The sequence below is a fragment of the Salvelinus alpinus genome, chromosome 16, assembly GCF_045679555.1.
Source record: "Salvelinus alpinus chromosome 16, SLU_Salpinus.1, whole genome shotgun sequence".
In the NCBI taxonomy this organism is placed as follows: domain Eukaryota; kingdom Metazoa; phylum Chordata; class Actinopteri; order Salmoniformes; family Salmonidae; genus Salvelinus; species Salvelinus alpinus.
The window spans coordinates 51333391-51353840 of NC_092101.1; the positions used below are offsets into that span (position 1 = coordinate 51333391).

General features: G+C 43.4%; 1 protein-coding gene and 1 non-coding gene across 4 annotated transcripts in view; one reads left to right on the forward strand and one right to left on the reverse strand.

Moving 5' to 3' along the window:
- The first annotated feature begins 216 nt into the window (after nucleotides 1-216).
- The window catches only part of LOC139541650 (ephexin-1), a 30841-nt gene continuing 10607 nt past the window's right edge, over nucleotides 217-20450 (forward strand). For all 3 annotated transcript variants that reach the window (XR_011668378.1, XR_011668379.1, XM_071346530.1), the window contains exons 1-10: nucleotides 217-382; nucleotides 5729-6370; nucleotides 7290-7657; nucleotides 8040-8200; nucleotides 8401-8553; nucleotides 11431-11560; nucleotides 11668-11742; nucleotides 15080-15169; nucleotides 15325-15476; nucleotides 15609-15782. Coding sequence is in view for 1 of the 3 variants with exons in the window: in XM_071346530.1 (XP_071202631.1) it covers nucleotides 5758-6370; nucleotides 7290-7657; nucleotides 8040-8200; nucleotides 8401-8553; nucleotides 11431-11560; nucleotides 11668-11742; nucleotides 15080-15169; nucleotides 15325-15476; nucleotides 15609-15782 (1916 nt within the window). In the remaining 2 variants the exon portion in view is untranslated. The remainder of the gene's footprint in view (nucleotides 383-5728; nucleotides 6371-7289; nucleotides 7658-8039; nucleotides 8201-8400; nucleotides 8554-11430; nucleotides 11561-11667; nucleotides 11743-15079; nucleotides 15170-15324; nucleotides 15477-15608; nucleotides 15783-20450) is intronic.
- Nucleotides 18685-18738, reverse strand: LOC139541799 (U7 small nuclear RNA). Its single transcript, XR_011668416.1, has one exon. It is a non-coding gene; the product is annotated as a U7 small nuclear RNA (small nuclear RNA).

The window sequence follows — 20450 nt, forward strand, 5'->3', positions numbered from 1 at the left end:
CCTCTCATGCCTTTAAGCCAGAGCATGCTGTTAAGCCAGAGCATTTTAAAAATGCGGATGTCTGGAGAGATTATGCCTCTGTAGCTTGGATGTCTGGATGTGAGCCAGCTCGACAGGTAGAGACCAGTCTCCCTCCATATTCCCATAACTTTTACAGTTAAACCCCCCCCCCCCCCCCCTTAAGTACCTGCTAGTGTGCAGACAGTGGCTGAATCAGGTTCACAAAGAGAGAGACTATACGGGCCTGTGCTTGATGCACTATGTTATGTCTGATAGACTAGACTGAGGTTTCATTGCGCTGTACTCGGGGAAAGAGATAGCAACATACTGTGAGACATACCGCTACGGAGAACACTGCGGATTTAGGACCGTCAGAACTGAGGTGAGTTTGGGAACCGTGCGGCTGCTGTTTGTAATACTGAGGAGTACCGAGCCTCGTACCAGACGACTTTCGCCCCAGAGTCCTCAGTCAAGAATCAGCATTGATTGATAGCTGCAGATACGATATTGTGACCAGGTGCGTCTTGGTGATAGGTGTAGGAGTCAGGCACAGGAGAGCAGGGATGTCTGAGAAGCGTGTTTTTATTAAGACAGTCCATCAACACTGGAATGGCACAAACGAAAAGGACGCCGCCCTCGTAACAGAGAACCCGCGCAAACGCACGGAGGAACAAACACAGTTTCCGACACTCATACACTTACGTAACCGTGAAAACAAAATAACGGTAAATCCGACCGAGCACATCACAACGAAAGACTAATCCCGCACAAACTTAGGCAGGCAACAGGTCACAATTATACACACAGAAATTAAGGCAAATGAAACCAGGTGTGAAAAAGAACCAAAGACAAAACAACCAGAAAAGGAAAAAGGGATGGGTGATGGCTAGTAGACCGGCGACGCCGACCTCCGAGCACCGCCCGAACAGGGAGAGGAGCCACCTTCGGTGGAAGTCGTGACAGATATGAATTCAGGTGCAATAGAGTGTACAATAAATAAAGCTATATCTTTAATTCTATAGCTACTATGGCTGTGTTTAATCAACAGTAGTTACAGTTGAGAACTCAGCAGTAAAGTTGTTTTGTTGTTTTGTTGTTTTGTTGTTGCTGAAGTTCATATCAAACGATCCACTTTTTTTATTTCCAAAGAGGCTGCTGTTATTTCTAGTCAAATGTTTAGATCCAAGGACACACATGAAAACGTTCACTTCCCCTGCCTATCCTATCTCCTGTACTACTTCCTTAGTGAGCGTATAAAGAGATGCACCCACTGGGTCAATGGACTTACTATTATTATCCTGTCTATGTGGTAGGGCAAACAGGGCTTTGTGTATTACTATGCTAATATCCTGTCTATGTGGTAGGGTGAAACAGGGCTTTGTGTATTACTATGCTAATATCCTGTCTATGTGGTAGGGTAAACAGGGCTTTGTGTATTACTATGCTAATATCCTGTCTACGTGGTAGGGTGAACAGGGCTTTGTGTATTACTATGCTAATATCCTGTCTATGTGGTAGGGTGAACAGGGCTTTGTGTATTACTATGCTAATATCCTGTCTACGTGGTAGGGTGAACAGGGCTTTGTGTATTACTATGCTAATATCCTGTCTATGTGGTAGGGTAAACAGGGCTTTGTGTATTACTATGCTAATATCCTGTCTACGTGGTAGGGCAAACAGGGCTTTGTATATTACTATGCTAATATCCTGTCTATGTGGTAGGGTAAACAGGGCTTTGTGTATTACTATGCTAATATCCTGTCTACGTGGTAGGGTGAACAGGGCTTTGTGTATTACTATGCTAATATCCTGTCTATGTGGTAGGGTGAACAGGGCTTTGTGTATTACTATGCTAATATCCTGTCTATGTGGTAGGGTAAACAGGGCTTTGTGTATTACTATGCTAATATCCTGTCTATGTGGTAGGGTAAACAGGGCTTTGTGTATTACTATGCTAATATCCTGTCTATGTGGTAGGGTAAACAGGGCTTTGTGTATTACTATGCTAATATCCTGTCTATGTGGTAGGGTAAACAGGGCTTTGTGTATTACTATGCTAATATCCTGTCTATGTGGTAGGGTGAAACAGGGCTTTGTGTATTACTATGCTAATATCCTGTCTACGTGGTAGGGTAAACAGGGATTTGTGTATTACTATGCTAATATCCTGTCTATGTGGTAGGGTAAACAGGGCTTTGTGTATTACTATGCTAATATCCTGTCTATGTGGTAGGGTAAACAGGGCTTTGTGTATTACTATGCTAATATCCTGTCTACGTGGTAGGGTAAACAGGGCTTTGTGTATTACTACACTAATACATTAGTCATTGGACTGGCTCTTGGCACAGTAATTGTCTAATTTTGTCGCAGTGTTTTTAGATACTGACAAAGCCACTGAACTTTTGCTTCATTCACAATCTGATATCAGTATTGTATGGTATGACTCCCGTCCCAAGTACAGACACCAAGCACAGACACTCAGTTCAGACACCAAGTACAGACACCAAGTACAGACACTAAGTACAGACACTAAGTACAGACACATCCCAATGGGAACAGAGGTCTAGTTTAGATTTACATTAGATTGAATTGTAAACTAACGTTTAATTCAACGTGAAATCAAGGTTAAAAGTTAAAAATTGGGTGAAAAAAAAAACTAAATGGCCTTACTTTGATGACTTTACGTTAATTACTTTACGTTGATGACTTTTCCACATTGATACCACATCATCATATGGATTTTTTTTTTGAGGGGGGGGGGTTGAAATTACAACCAGTTTTTTGCACAGTGGGATTGTATCTGTTTTGATCCACTTGATTTCTATCATACTGTGCAATGTATTTTTTCAGACCACATAAATGGTAATGTGAAAGTGCTGTCTGGAGATTGGGCTTGCATGTCCATTCGTAATCGAAGATCTATTGTCCTTCTCTGTTATGTCTTGAACCTAAAATCTAATTAAGACCAAAAAAAATAGTCTGTTTGGCCATAGAGAAGGGACTTATTTTAGCCTTCGTCATGAGTCCAGAATATAACATCTGTTTTGTTATTTAACAGTCTTTGAGCTCCGTAAATGGGAATGAAGCCAATGACTCACAGTACCAGTCAAACGGTTGGACACACCTACTCATTCCAGGGTTTTTCTTTATTTTTACTATTTTCTACACAAGACTTGCCTAAAGCTCCCCCAGTACCAGGTGAAAAAATGTATGGAAATAGAAAAGTTATTTTATATATACACAATCACCCGACCTCAACCCAATTGAGATGGTTTAGGATGAGTTGGACCGCAGAGTGAAGGAAAAGCAGCCAACAAGTGCTCAGCATATGTGGGAACTCCTTCAAGACTATTGGAAAAGCATTCCAGGTGAAGCTGGTTGAGAGAATGCCAAGAGTTGTCATCAAGGCAAAGGGTGGCTACTTTGAAGAATCTAAAATCTAAAATATATTTTGATTTGTTCAGCACTTTTTTGGAGTTACTACATGAATCCATGTGTGTTTTTTCATAGTTTTAATGTCTTCACTATTATTCTAGAAAGTAGAAACTAGTAAAAGTAAAGAAAAACTCTTGAATGAGTAGCTGTGTCCAGACTGTTGACTGGTACTATACGTGCGATATCTCTGTCAAATCCAGCTACAGTATTTGTTTGCCTTCAGCTCAATGCACTTACCGTTCCTACATGTATCAAAAAATTTGTTTTAAAAGTGAGAGGAATAGAGGGGCTCCCGAGTGGCTCAGTGCTAGAGATCCTGGTTCGAGTCCAGACCGGGAGACCCATGGGGTGGCGCGCAATTGGCCCAGCGTCGTCCAGGTTAGGGGAGATTTTGGCCGGCAGGGATGTTCTTGTCTCGTTGTGCACTAGCGACTCCTGTGGCGGGCCTGGCACAATGCACGCTGACACGGTTGTGTACAGTGTTTCCTTCAACACATTGGTGCGGCTGTCTTCTGGGTTAAGTGGGCATTGTGTCTAGAAGCAGTGCGGCTTGGCTGGGTTGTGTTTTGGAGGACGCACGGCTCTCGACCTTCACCTCTCCCGAATCCGTACGGGAGTTGCAGCGATGGGACAAGACTGTAACTACCAATTGGATACCACAAAATCGGGGAGAAAAAGGAGTAAAAATAAATAAATAAAATAAATAAATATTTACACAAAAAGGGAGAGGAATGAGGAGTTTTCTCTGGGGCGGTATGTATCTAGCATCTCAGAGTAGGAGTGGGGATCTAGGATCAGGCCCCTACCGTCAATGAATCTGTGATCTAAAATTAAAACTGATCCTAAATCAGCCCTCTTCCTCTGAGACGCTTCATACATATGGCTCCTCTACACAAAGACCTATTCACAAAAGTGCCCGGCTAATTGTTTCCGCAGATGCAAAACTCCATTAGCTCATTCTGAGGGAACTAACCCAGCTGTTCACACCCAGCCACACCAGGCCATTTCACAGTTAAATTCCTCTGTTATTAGCTTTTAATTGAGGGGGTTGGGTTGGAAGCTCCAGGCTACCATAAAATGTTTACCGAAAGATGTAATGTCTCTGTTTACATCCCAAATGGCACCCTATTCCTTAGTTAGCGGACTACTTTTCACCAGAGCTCTATGCACTACATAGGGAATAGGGTGTGATTTGGAACGCACCCTATGACTGTCATTAGAACAGTTGCCAACAAGCAGGGGCAGGGTGAGATCGGCTGTCTGTTACAGTTCCTGGTTGTAAAGCTGTGTTGACTGTACGGGCCACCTGCAGGTTTCCTCTGTGGAAATTAGCGGGGGAAGGGACTTTCTGTCTACTTTCAAATTTGTTATTCAAAAATAATATATATATTTAAACTTTATTTAACTAGGCAAGTCAGTTAAGAACAAATTCTTATTTAGAATGACGGCCTACCAAAAGGCAAAATACCTCCTAAAAAATAAAAATACATTTAATAAAAATATAGGACAAAACACACATCACGACAAGAGAGACAACACAACTCTACATAAAGAGAGACATAAGACAACAACATAGCAAGGCAGTAACATAGCATGACAGCAATACCTATGGCACTGCTTCAACTTTCCCTTTGTCCCAGTTTTCTCTGCCATCACAAATCCTCTCTAGACAAAGTTTGGGTCAATTCCATCAAGAAAATGAGAAATGGAATTTCAGTTTACTTCCTGAATTGACGGAATTGAAATGGCTTTGACCAACCCTAGCAGACATGACATACACCATCATGTGCTATGTTTCATACATACACTGAGCCAGTCACCTCATACACAGAGCAAGTCACCTCATACACTGAGCCAGTCACCTCATACACTGAGCCAGTCACCTCATACACTGAGCCAGTCACCTCATACACGGAGCCAGTCACCTCATACATAGAGCCAGTCACCTCATACACTGAGCCAGTCACCCCATACACAGAGCCAGTCACCTCATACACGGAGCCAGTCACCTCATACACTGAGCCAGTCACCTCATACACTGAGCCAGTCACCTCATACACTGAGCCAGTCACCTCATACACTGAGCCAGTGACCTCATACACAGAGCCAGTGACCTCATACACTGAGCCAGTCACCTCATACACTGTGCCAGTCACCTCATACACAGAGCCAGTCACCTCATACACTGTGCAAGTCACCTCATACACTGTGCAAGTCACCTCATACACAGAACCAGTGACCTCATACACTGTGCAAGTCACCTCATACACATTGTTTCTTCACATTCCTGTAGGTGCTTTTTGGAGATCCAAAAAGGTCTGCATGGGTACTGAGGACCAATCAGGGCTCCTACCAACCTCTCGACTTCCTAAAGGCCCGTTTCCCTGCCGGGTTCCACCCAAACCCCGGCCCAGAAGGGAACGATGGCACGACGCCACAGACACTGTGACTGTCCTGAACAGGAACACCTGTACAGGTGAAGCAGGGGACCATGGTCAGGAGAAGGGACAACTGACCAGGAACAAGTCCCTACCACCCCTCATCAATAGCCAGGGGGACTCTATTTCATCTGAAGTTATGAACTCTGGTTCTTCCAGGATCCAATCTGCATCTTCACCGACACCAGCGGAGGAACAAGGGGCTTCCATCAGGTTCACACCTGTTCCAAAGCCTCGTCTCAGAGTCGGACCAACACCTGCAGAGGAACAAGGGGCTTCCATCAGGTTCACACCTGTTCCAAAGCCTCGTCTCAGAGTCGGACCAACACCTGCAGAGGAACAATGGGCTTCCATCAGGTTCACACCTGTTCCAAAGCCTCGTCTCAGAGTCGGACCAACACCTGCAGAGGAACAATGGGCTTCCATCAGGTTCACATCTGTTCCAAAGCCTCGTCTCAGAGTCGGACCAACACTTAACCCACACAGCAGAGACTCAGGTAGGACAAACACTTAACCCACACAGTAGAGAATCAGGTAGGACCAACACTTAACCCACACAGCAGAGACTCAGGTAGGACCAACACTTAACCCACACAGCAGAGACTCAGGTAGGACCAACACTTAATCCACACAGCAGAGACTCAGGTAGGACCAACACTTAACCCACACAGCAGAGAATAAGGTAGGACCAACACTTAACCCACACAGCAGAGAATCAGGTAGGACCAACACTTAACCCACACAGCAGAGACTCAGGTAGGACCAACACTTAAACCACACAGCAGAGACTCAGGTAGGACCAACACTTAACCCACACAGCAGAGACTCAGGTAGGACCAACACTTAACCCACACAGCAGAGACTCAGGTAGGACCAACACTTAATGCACACAGCAGAGACTCAGGTAGGACCAACACTTAATCCACACAGCAGAGACTCAGGTAGGACCAACACTTAATCCACACAGCAGAGACTCAGGTAGGACCAACACTTAACCCACACAGCAGAGACTCAGGTAGGACCAACACTTAACCCACACAGCAGAGACTCAGGTAGGACCAACACTTAATGCACACAGCAGAGACTCAGGTAGGACCAACACTTAACCCACACAGCAGAGACTCAGGTAGGACCAACACTTAATCCACACAGCAGAGACTCAGGTAGGACCAACACTTAAACCACACAGCAGAGACTCAGGTAGGACCAACACTTAACCCACACAGCAGAGACTCAGGTAGGACCCTTCAGTTATGAAACTACTGTGTGTTTATTGTGAGAGTTCTGGTAAGACTTCCAATGTCTTCATTACAGACGGCGCATGAAACTCGAAACTTACTCGTGAACACAGTACATTGGCATCTCTAATACTTTGACGGATACAGTATCATGACAGCTTTCTTGTTTCCATAACAGGTCTGGTAGCAGGACATATGGAGGAACCCTTATGCTTACGTACCAACCCCGTCCAAAGACTTCCTCCCCCAAACAAGCCCCTCCCAACTTTAAAATTAAACAGTATTGTTCAGAGAATGGTCCACATGAACACTGAGAACAGAAACATTGGATCCATGGTTGTCATTGACACTGAGGGCTCAGTAGCGGATTACACACAGGTTCCAAGAGGCAGCCAGGAGAGGCTGAACACTACTGTGACAGACAAGCTGAAAGCAAACCGCAGAGAGAAAAACGGATTATTAGAAGCCTTGTGGCAGGAACGCAGACTGGTGCAAGAGAGTGGAATACTGTCGTACCTCGACAAGCAAGAGCTGCTGCTACAGGAGGTATACAGTATCATCAGTGTGTTTTCTATACTGTTTGTAAGACATTTATCTAAGAGCTGTTGCCACAGGAGGTATACAGTATCATCAGTGTGTTTTCTATACTGTCGTACCTCAACAAGCAAGAGCTGTTGCCACAGGAGGTATACGGTATCATCAGTGTGTTTTCTATACTGTTTGTAAGACATTTATCTAAGCCTTTTCTTTCCAATAGGTGTCTTGTTCATTGTGATTGATGGACACCATTGTATGGATAACTGCATTTGATCTCTCACTCTTTCTCTCTCTCTCTGTCTCCCTCCCTCCTCTCTCTTTCTCTTTCTATCTCTGTCTCCCTCCCTCTCTCCCTTTCTCTCTCTCTCTGTCTCCCTCCCTCGTGTCCCAGAGTATGTATGAGGTGGTGACGACAGAGCAGTCCTACCTGGAGAGGCTGGGTGTCGCTGTGAACCATTTCATGAAGTCATCAACCCTGCGTCTAGCCCTGTCACCCAGAGACCACAAGTCCCTTTTCTCTAGTATTGCCAAGATCAGGGAGATTAGCCAGAAGTAAGCCTGCCTGTTGCACATTGGGTGCCAATCTAAGGGTGCAACCACTTCATTACTAGTCTTACCTGTACAAAGACCAATGCATTAGCTTGTTGTGCCTTTGAGGACTGATCTGAGAAGATCGTTGTGTTGTCAGATTTGTAGATGCGATGAAGGACGAGCTGGAGTCTAACCTGCTATGTGACATATTGTATTCTCAGCTTTCTAGATGTAATGAGGGAGGAGCTGGAGTCTAACCTGCTATGTGACATATTGTGTGATGTCATCCATCGCCACACCAGCAGCCACTTTGGTGCCTATGTGGACTACATCCGTAACATGCCTTACCAGGAACAGACCATGCACAACCTGGGGTATGTAAAGAACATTGGTTAATATTGCCTCGGCTCTTTCCCAATTCCTCTTTACTCAAATCCTCTTTCCTCACCTCCTCCTCAAAAGACATTGGAGGAGATGGCTAGAGGGGAGGGACATGGGATGTTCTCATCCAATGCGATTTGAGAAGGATGCGAGGAGAGAGGATGCAAGGAATCAATGAAAAACTTAATTTAGAAAGAGCCCTGGTCTCATATGTGCTCATTCCACTGTCAGTTCCCGGGTGGACAGCCATACCTTCTGCCCGAGATGATACCGGGGAGCCGGGGTCTGGTGGCGATCCGCTTGTCATCGATACCTGGAGGTGGTCTTGAGGAGGGCCAAACGGGCTCTCCTCCAGGTACGACGACAGCGGCGGACAAACACCTGGGCAGAAGGTATCTCTTCTTTCTGCTCAGGGAAGAGCGGGGGCTGATACCCCAGGGAATGGTGATAGGCCCGTGGCAGAGCAGGGAAGGGTGTTGTGGGTGTATTCGACCCACACAAGCTGCTGGCTCCAGGTGGTGCGGAGAACAGGCAGCGCAGAGTAGTCTCAAGGTCCTGGTTGGCTCGCTTCGACTGGCCGTTGGACTGGGGGTGGAACCAGGAGGACAGGCTGGCTGACGACCCAATGAGGGTGCAGAACGCCTTCCAGAACCGGGACGAGAAACCAGGGTGCTGTAGCCCCAGGTAAAGCGGCAGTAAAAGTTGGTGAAACCCAGGAACCGCTGCAGCTGTACTCTGGATGTAGGCTGCGGCCAATCCACCACCGCTCTCACCTTCTCGGGATCCAGCTGTACGCTCCCTGCAGCGATGATGTAACCCAGAAAGGGGATGGTGGAGCGATGGAATTCGCACTTCTGTTTTTACAAAAAGCTGGTTCTCCAGGAGGCATTGGAGAACCTGCCGGACGTGGAGCACGTGTTCTTGGGCGGAGCGAGAAAAGACGAGGATGTCATCAAGGTAGACGAAGACGAACCGGTTCAACATGTTGCTGAGAACATCATTAACCAGAGCCTGGAACACAGCAGGAATGTTGGTAAGGTCAAAGGGCATGACCAGGTACTCGTAGTAGCCGCTGGCCGTGTTGAATGCAGTCTTTCACTCGTCCGTCCGTCCCCCCCCCCCCCCCGTGGAGCGGCTCGAAGGCCGAGGAGATGAGAGGTAGCGGGTAGCGGTTCTTCACCGTGATGTCATTGAGACCTCGGTAGTTGATGCATGGGCGCAGGGTTTTGTCCTTCTTCTACACAAAGAAGAACCCTGCACCGGTGGGGGAGGCAGAAAGACGGATCAACCCAGCAGCTATGAACCCAGCAGTCCTAAATGTACACTACCGGTCAAAAGTTTTAGATCACCTACTCATTCAAGGGTTTTTCCTTATTTTTACTATTTTAAATGTTGTGGAATAATAGTGAAGACATCAAAACTATGAAATAACACATATGGAACCATGTAGTAACCAAAAAAAGTGTTCGGGAAGAGGTGAATTGGCAGCCTTTGGAGACTCTCGGAGTAATTTGGGTATCCTCGCGTTCTCTCGGCAACGGAGCCGTCGGGGACTTCTAGGTGGAAACCTTGGACGGGTGAGTGAAATCAAATCTCCTCTCCTTCCTTTCTTCCTGTAGTCGCCCATCGATCAGAATGGTCAAGGCGATGAGCAAATCGAGATCCATCGGTAGTTCCAGGGCAGCAAGCTCGTCTTTTACTTCCTCTGAAACTCCGTGCAGGAACATGTCGAACAGTGCTTCCGGGTTCCAGGCACTCTCAGCTGCCTACGTCCAGAACTGAAGTCGCCACGCTGTGGGAACCTTGCTGAAGCTGGAGTGACTTCCGGGCAGCCTCTTTCCCGGACAACGGAGCATCGAAAACTTTCTTTACCTCTGCCACGAACTCCTCCAGACTGGAGCATACGGCCGACTGTTGTTCCCATACAGCATAGCCCAGGCGAGAACCCTCCCGAACATCAGCGTGATGAGGTATGCTATCTTAGAGCGGTCCGAGGGAGGGCTGCAGCTCGATGATGAGTAAACACTGAGCGAGAAACGCCCGACAGCTACCCGACTCTCCAACAAAGCGCTCCGCGGGAGGTAAGCGGGGTGACGGTACTGCAACAGCCAGGTAACTGAGGGGCTGGGAGGTTACCGTCGTGGTAGCCTGCATACTAGACAACCCACGGAATTGCTCCAGCAATGTGTTCAATGCTTGGTCGTGGCGTTCGGCTAAGGTCTGCAACTCCTCGTGCCATCCAATGGTGGCTCCTTGGGAGGAGAGGGCGTTGTGGAGCTGGTCCGAGTCTGCTGTGTCAGTCAATGGCGAGTTCGTACTATCACGTTTCAGGTATGACCCAGATGCAGACAGTGTCGAAGAAACAACAGTTTATTTCTAATACAGGGGCAGGCAAACGACAGGTCAAAGGCAGGCAGGGGTCAATAATCCAGGGAGAGTGCAAAGGGTCCAGAACGGAAGGCAGTCTCAGGGTCAGGGCAGATATGATTCAATAATCCGGTAAGGTGGGGTAAGGTACAGAACGGCAGGCAGGCTCAGGGTCAGGGCAGGCAGAACGATCAAAACCAGGAAGGACTAGAAAACAGGAGCAGGGAAACAGGCAGGAACAGGGGAACAAACACCGGTAGGTTTCACAAACAAAACTAACTGGCAACAGACAAACAGAGAACACAGGTATAAATACACAGGGGATAATGGGGAAGATGGGCGACACCTGGAGGGAGGTGGAGACAAGCACAAAGACAGATGAAACAGATCAGGGTGTGACAGGTATTTAGACAGGACAGAGCATTATTGGTACTGTAGTGTATTATGCTACAACAGAGACTTTGTTTATACCTGTTTTGTAACTCTAATGCGTCCCCGAGCAGCAGGGAGAACCCCCAGATCATGGAAATATTAAGGAAGCTACAAGATGACCAACGCTGTTATCGTCTGCCCCTGAAGTCCTTCCTGGTCCTTCCCTTTCAGAGGATCACACGACTCAAGATCCTCGTAGAGGTGAGAGGTGTGGAGATGTTACATTGTACCCTATTAAATAAATATGACCCGGTACTGCCATTATGCAAGATAATGCAGATTCATATTGATGGTATTCCTGTTCCTAGAACATTTTGAAGAGTACAGAGCGGGGGTCAGAGAGGCAGGTGTCTACAGAGAAAGCACTGAGAGCACTCATAAAGGTATACAACTTTTCACCTATTATTACCTGTCAGGGCAATGAGATTGAGACTGTAACCTCATACAAATATCTTGGAATTTTAATTGATGACGGCCTCTCTTTTAAATTGCATATTGAACAATTTACAAAAAAATTTAAGCTGAAATTGGGATTTTATTTTAGGAATAAGGCCTGTTTTTCTTTTGAAGCCAGAAGGAGGCTAGTATCAGCTACATTTATGCCTTTACTAGACTATGGGGATATTTTATATATGAATGCTTCCGCTCAGTGTTTGAGATCAATTGATACCCTTTACCATGGCACTTTGAGATTTATTTTAAACTGCAAAACCCTTACTGTCACGCCCTGACCATAGAGAACCTTTTATTCTCTATGTTGGTTAGGTCGGGGTGTGACTAGAGTGGGTTATCTAGGTTGTTGTATGTTTATGTTGGCCTGGTATGGTTTCCAATCAGAGGCAGCTGTTTATCGTTGTCTCTGATTAGGGATCATATATAGGCAGCCATTTCCCCACTGGGTTTTTGTGGGATCTTGTTTTGAGTCAGTGCATGTGGCACCTCAGTACTGCACGGTCGTTGTTGGTTACTTGTTTTTATTTTTTTAAGTTTCACAAAATAAAAGATGTGGAACTCAGAGCACGCGGACTTGGTCTGTTTATTCTACAGACGATCGTGACACTTACGCACCACTGCACTTTGTATTCCAGGGATGGCTGGCCTTCTCTAGTCACTCGTATGCTCAGTCACTGGTATACTTTTATTTACAAAGCCATTTTGGGTTTACTACCTTTTTATTTGGGCATTTTTATTGTTCAGAAATGTGGTGGGTACTCTCTTCGTTCGCTGGACTTTATCCTGCTGACTGTTCCAAATGTCCGAACTGAATTTGGTAAAAGGGCTTTTATGTACTCTGCGCCATCAGCTTGGAACGCCTTACAAAATACTTTTAAACTGGAAGAACTTGTCCCAATTGGTATTTTTAAATCACTGATGAATGATCTTGAGACTGATTCCCTGACCTGTCAATGTTTTTAATTTGCTGTTTTTGATTTTGTTTATACTCTTGTGAATTCTATGGTTTTTACTAGATTACTTGAAGTTTTTCATGTTGTTTGTCTGTAATTTTTGTAATGACTTGGTGCTGCCTATCTTGGCCAGGACCCTCTTGAAAAAGAGATTTTAAATCTCAATGAGCCCTTCCTGGTTAAATAAAAGTTAAATAAATAAAAAAGAAATACATTGCAATTAGGGCTGTTGCGGTGACCATATTACCGCCACACCGGCGGTCACGAGTCATGAAGGGAGTCAAATTCCATGTGACTTTTTAGTCACGGTAATTAGGCTTCTCCAAACTCTGATGCTGCCGATGGTCATTAGTATGCCATCCAAACTTGCAAACTGCCTGGTACTCAGCACACTCTATTGTCCCGCTAATCTCTCTGACATCAATGCAAATGTATTTGAAAATCGAATCAAACACTTTATGAGAGCCGATGAGCTCATGTTGCGCAAAATTTCTAGAGGTTATGCAATTGCGCGAGAAAACAGTGTGATGGCCTCTATTAAAAAGAGGAGGTTCCCATCGTCATTCTATGGGCTAGGCCTACTATATTTATTTCTCAACTTTCCGAATATTAAGCACATTGCTTATCTTTACTACAGGACGATAACCTGCCTGGCTGGCATGAAAATGAACCACAGGAAAGCGTCCTCCATTCACTTTTTAAGTGCATAGATGACAGGTATTTTTTCCAATCCCCCTGTTTTGAGAAAGGTGCATGATAATGGTCCATTCTAAATCCAAACAAATTTCACACATATATTATTTAGTACATGTAAAGACAAGATTAAATCAAGAATAGTCTGATGGGTGACAATATAGCCTATCATTTGTGAATTATATATTATCACTTGTAAATGATGCCCAGCGTAAAGCAAGAAACAATGCCTTTTTTGTGTGACTTTTTCTAATCATAGTCGCACACCATGTGTAGCCTAGCCCATAGGCCTATATGTTTTGATAAGGTTTGTATCACAACTAAAGTGGCCAAATAACTTCTTAAAATGTAGCACATTATTCCACTTTACAAGGGGTGTAGAGCCTAACTGGCATACATAAGCACCATCAACTACTATGGGGAATAGTATATTGACATAGTGCTAATGCTTTTGCTGTTCGTTAAGCCTACTCATCTTGTTGGCTGATGAAGAGTAAATGTGGACAGTTCTTCCAATATCTTCATTATGCACCTAGGAATTGGATAAGGACGCACGCAGTTGTGCGTCCCCGATATGTCTTTCTTCACTTGTAGCCTGTGAGAAAGACCCGATCACGTGAGCCATGTGAGTGAGAGGTTCTTCTGAGCACCTTCAGGGATGAAGGGCACAATGCCACACTCTGGGTCAAGGGCACAACCGCCACTGGCCGCAAAAGACATGGATCTTTATATGGTGCATTACGGCCACACAAAGGGGACGTCCCCGGGAAAATTCGATGCATTAGCAAGTGCTTGTCAAATTGTGAATGAGAGACTGATGAAGTGTGTACAGCCTGCGCAAAAAAAAACAAAGCAGAGCTCATGCCTTTCATGCAACTTTTTTCAAATCATCATTAGAGTCTCATCATTCAGCCTTACAGCGTATTAAACATCAAAAGATATAGCCCAACGTTTGTAGAACAACTAAAGTTACATTCATTACTCTAAATTAAGCATATAGGAGTTTCTATTTCTTTGTTAACTGTTCAACACAGAATAGCCGTATGTTCACACTCCCTCAAATTGTTTGGAGAAAATATCCTTTCTATTTTATTCAGCTTAGTTCAATTGTATTCTTGTTACTATAATATTAAATAATACCACAGAATTCTAAGCACATCTTGTCTGCTAAATGAACTAGTGTAGCCCACAGCCATTTGGCATAGACAGATCAGGACCTAACATAACGACAACTCAGAGGATGCGATTCTGTTCTTCTGAAATAGACTACATTTTCTTCATATCATGTTTCTTTAGACCTGTCTAAAATAAATAATGGATTTATTGTGATGGTGTAGACTATATTACATGGATTTATTAGACTTTTTTAAATGTAGATGTTCCAAAGGTCTGCATCAGTGGCTCGAAGGCTATGTGTGGAAGCCAGGAGATGCTAAATGTGTTTATGTTAATTAACGGGCAATTACCGTGAGACCAACATTTATTTGCTTGACAATCACCGGCTGACGAAATTTCGTGACCGCCACAGCCCTAATTACAATACTTTATAATATTAGACACACAGGACCAACACAATTTCCACCCAATGGCATTGAGCGCATCGTGCCCTCTGACCCCTCAGGTAGTTGAGGCCTGCAATAGGGAGGTGGGGAGGATGAAGATGATGGAGGAAATCGTTCACATCGCCAACAAAACTGAGTTTGAATGCAAGGTGAAAAAAAATGCTAAATAAGATTTTGATTTTCAATTAAGTAGCATTAAATGGTGATAAATGATAAATCAGTAGAGATCCGAGAATGAGTTTTAACCAGAACTCTTAATCAAACCTTAAACGTCCTAGTCACACGTGTATTTTCCCTCTTCAAGGCCCTGCCCCTGGTGTCTTCCTCTCGCTGGCTAGTGAGACAGGGGCAACTAGCTCAGCTGTCAGAGAAAGAGAACATCTTTGGTCACCGGAAGCTCTGTCACATCTACCTTTTCCTCTTCAATGACCTACTGCTGGTGACCACTAGGAAAGGGTCTGTGAGGATGTATCATCTTACACTTACTATACAGTCCTAGTATAGTAGTCTCCGTTTCAGTCTCAAGTTACAATACACTGACTGTTATGATGTTGGTGTGCCTGATAACAACTTTTTATTGGGTCTTAGCATGGATCGGTTTGTGGTGCGGGATCATGTCCACCGTTCCCTGATAGAGGTGAGTGAAGGACTGGAGGAGAAGGAGGATTTGGTGTGTGCTTCATGGGAGAGGATGTTCTGCATAGCTCTGCTGAAGAACCAGAGGGGAACAACATCTCAGTTGCTGCTGCAGGCGTCCACACAGTAAGTTTACCACATATCCTACAGATCAGCAAAACCACATCTTAGTTCCTGCAGCACCCACCTCCTAGTGAGTTAGTTTACACATCCTAGATCAGACCAATGAGGCATGTAACCACACAGAATATGTATATCTATGGATCAGACAGGCAGTACTACTACACTAGCCCACATAAAAAAATACTATAGTACTGCATACTATGGTATAAATACTGTAGTATTACTATATTTATATACTATCGTATTCACTGTAGGGTTTTTGCGGACATGACTGTATTATACTGTAGTATTTATGGTTTACTATAGTATAAATACTGTTGTATTACTATATTTATATACTATAGTATTCACTGTAGGGTTTTTGCGGACATGACTGTATTATACTGTAGTATTTATGGTCTACTATAGTATAAATTCTGTAGTATTATTATAGTTAATTGTTACGCGGAGTGGAACTCAGACTCAGACGAGGAGACTGGGGTGAAGTAACCAAGGTATTTATTGAAACACAGGGGGAAGATGGAGTGCAGGCCAGGCGAAGCTCGGGTGGGTTGCAGGAAACCAGGTGCGGAGGCTGAGGCTGGAGCGAGAGGGGTTGGGACAGGGTAAGCAGGTCAGGAGGGGAATCCAAGGGAGCAGTAGAGTGGGGAATCCAGGGCAGAGTAGCAGGATGACGAGACGTGGGACTGGAGACAGGGACCAGAGTCAGAGCGGGCAGAACTGTAGCGGAGAGGAAAACCGTGTCAGGCAAGGAAAACAGGCACAACAGGATAACAGGATCTAAATAGTAACAAACGGCTATAAACGTAGACTGACAGAGCAGAGATTACGATCTGGCAGCGTGGAAGTGGCAGGACTGAGTATTTGTAGAGGTCTTGATTATGGAACAGGTTGCAGCTGGTGGGGATCTGCTCTGACTCCAGCACACCTGTCTCCGCCCACACAATCACACACACACACAGAGAGGGAGAGGAAGAGAGTACTGGAGGAGTGGCGGCAGGTCAAGGAGACGAGCAGTAGAGGGCGTGGCAGGAGCAGATGTAACAGTTAACCTCTACTTCATCACCCTCCCGGATCCGGGATCCTCCTCATCAAAAAAGCTGACTAGCATAGCCTAGCCTAACGGGACAGGGATATCATATAATATAATTTTCATGAAATCACAAGTCCAATACAGCAAATGAAAGATAAACATCTTGTGAATCCAGCCATCATTTCCGATTTTTTTAATGTTTTACAGCGAAAACACAATATGTATTTCTATTAGCTAACCACAATAGCCAAACATACAACCGCATATTTTCACCATGTTTCCACCGCATAGGTAGCTTTCACAAAACCGACAAAATAGAGATACAATTAATCATTAACCTTGAACAACTTCATCAGATGACAGTCTTATAACAGGTTATACAATACATTTATGTTTTGTTCGAAAATGTGCATATTTGAGGTATAAATCATAGTTTTACATTGCAGCCACCATCAAAAATAGCACCAAAGCAGCCAGAATAATTACAGAGAGCAACGTGAAATACATAAATACTCATCATAAAACATTTATGAAAAATACATGGTGTACAGCAAATGAAAGATAACATCTTGTGAATCCAGCCAATATTTCCGATTTTTTAAGTGTTTTACAGCGAAAACACAATATATATTTCTATTAGCTCACTACAGTAGCCAAACACACAACGCAATTTACTCCCCGCCAAAATAACTTGCACAAAACCGACAAAATAGAGATAAAATTAATCACTAACATTGAACAACTTCATCAGATGACAGTCTTATAACATCATGTTATACAATACATTTATGTTTTGTTCGAAAATTTGCATATTTATAGCTACAAATCCTGGTTATACATTGTGAATACGTAGCAACGATTCACCAGAATCTCCGGAGATATTTTGGACACTCACCTAATCTGACCAAAGAACTCATCATAAACTTTACATAAAAATACTTCTTGTATGGCAAATGAAAGATACACTGGTTCTTAATGCAACCGCTGTGTTAGATTTAAAAAAATAACTTTACCATAACATACAGCTTGCGCTATTGTGAGACAGCGCTCACCAACACGGCGGAGAATAGGAGTCAACATTTTACACAGAAATACGAAATAACATCATAAATGTTTTCTTACTTTTGCTGAGCTTCCATCAGAATGTTGTACAAGGAGTCCTTGGTCCAGAATAAATCGTTGTTTGGTTTTAGAATGTCCATTTCTTCTGTCGAATTCGCGCCACAATGCTAGCCAAGGTTGCTAACATTCCCATCCTCTCTTGGCGCAAAGAACGGAAAACTCCAAAAGTCCCAATAAACGTTGAATAAACTGATAAAACTCGGTTGAAAAAAACTACATTATGATGTTATTATCATATGTATCAAATAAAATCAGAGCCGGAGATATTCGCCGTGTATACCGAACGCTTTTCAGAAGACAATGTCGAGGTCCCTCGCACGCCGTCGAAGACAAAGAAAATACCGGACCTGTCACTCCAAAAGCTCTTGTTCGGCCTCAGATCAAGCTAGACACCCCATTCCACCTTCCACTGCCTGTTGACATCTAGTGGAAGGCGTATGAAGTACATACAGATCGATAAATAAAAGCCAGTTGAATAGGCAGGCCCTGAAACAGATTTTTCACTTCCTATATGGAAGTTTGCTGCCAAATGAGTTCTGTTTTACTCACAGATATAATTCAAACAGTTTTAGAAACTTGAGAGTGTTTTCTATCCAATAGTAATAATAATATGCATATTGTATGATCTAGAACAGAGTACGAGGCCGTTTCATTTGGGCACGATTTTTTCCAAAGTGAAAACAGCGCCCCCGTATTGACAAGAAGTTTTAATAGTGTTTTTGTTTTATTATCTTTGACATACAGTATAAGTAGGGCCTTTTTCCTTGAGGAAACCTACTGGATAAATACTAAAAGAGCACATTTTCCATAACCTCTAGGTAGGTAGAACTGTAGTCTGAACAAATAGTTCAGAGCTTCTGCTCTTTTCTATAACCTGTAGGGAACAGAATATATGATCTATACTTGGCATGCAAGTTTCTCACTTATGGGTGGCACAAATTGGGACATGGGGGAGCGGAATGGGTGGGGTAAATGCAAATTAAATACTGTAGTATTACTATAGTTAAAAACCTGTAATGTTTTTGCAGACACTAGTGTGTTTGTGAAATTACTGTAGTATTTATTGCAACGAATACTGTAGTAGTCTACAGTAAACTACGAAAATCTATAATAAGTACTACACATGATCGAGGGATACTGTAGTGTGTATTATAGTATTCTACAGTATACTACAGTTTACTACCTAATTCTAAAGTAAGCACTACACAATCAAGGGATACTACAGTGTGTAATATAGCATTCCACAGTATACTACAGTTTACTTCAGAATTCTGTAGAATTCTATAGTAAGTACTATAGTATTCTATAGTAAACTGTCGTATTTTGTCATGTGGGATACTCCTGATGACCAGTCGACCGATTGGCCCCATATGGTCTGAAAGAAAGCGATCTCAGCAATGCTTTAAAATAGGCTATCACTGCCCTTAAGATATTTAATGGTGTCCCTTCATTTGGAAAGTAATGGAAAGTCCATCTTGCTATGGTCTTTCCCAAACATAAAACATTTGCCAACAAGGGAGTTGAACTTTTTGAAATGGAAATTACAAACTTTAGAAGCCTTTTTAAACCTTCTAAAGTTTGTAATTTCCATATCAAAATGTCAGACTTGATTTGCCCTTCAGAAAGATTTATCAACCCCTACAAAAAAAAAAATATTAATTACAATCCAAGTAATTCACTTTTCCTGTTGCTGCAGGGTTATTTTTCTTCTGTATCAAATTGGCTCAAATTAAGGTCCTTAATTTGCATGCATATGTATCGCAATTTAGAGCCCTGATTTGTGATTTAAAAATAAAAACATTTATAAAAATAAAAACTTGAATACACTTCAAGTTTGCATTTCCTGCCGTGCAGGAAAATTCTTAGCAACAAAAGAGCAATCAAATTAAGATCCTACATCTGTACATTTTGCTGTGGGACCTGTCATTTTTATTTTGTTGCACTAGTGCGCCACTCCTGGAAAAATATTCAACCTGATAACAAATTAAATGACAAAATGATATGTGTGCCACTGCGAGCAAAGTTGTTAAATATTTATTATAATTGTTTCGTGTCCAGTTTTCTCTGACTGTTGTTACAATTGTATTATTATTTGAGCAGCGTACATAATGAGCAGTCTATACATTCAGCAACTCTTGGAGGACAGACAGTAAGTTGATACAAACTCTTCTTTATTGTTAAATCAACACGTTCAGGCTTAAGCCTTCATTAGAGATTTACAGTTGAAATTATTAGGGAGACTTTTATATGTTTCAAAATGGTCTCCTATGGGATCAACGACAAATCACAGTGGGAATATACAGCAAAAAAATGACCAATGAGAGGCAATTTTGAAACTTATAAAGCCTCAATTTCTCCACCTCTAAGCTGTAAGACAAGCCATCTCTCCACACCATTCACCCCAGAAGCTGGAGTCCCTCAAGGTGCAGTCCTCAGCCCACTTCTATTCATCATCTACATCTCAGACATCCACCTTCTGTCTGACAAATAGCACAATTTGCAGATGACTTACGCTA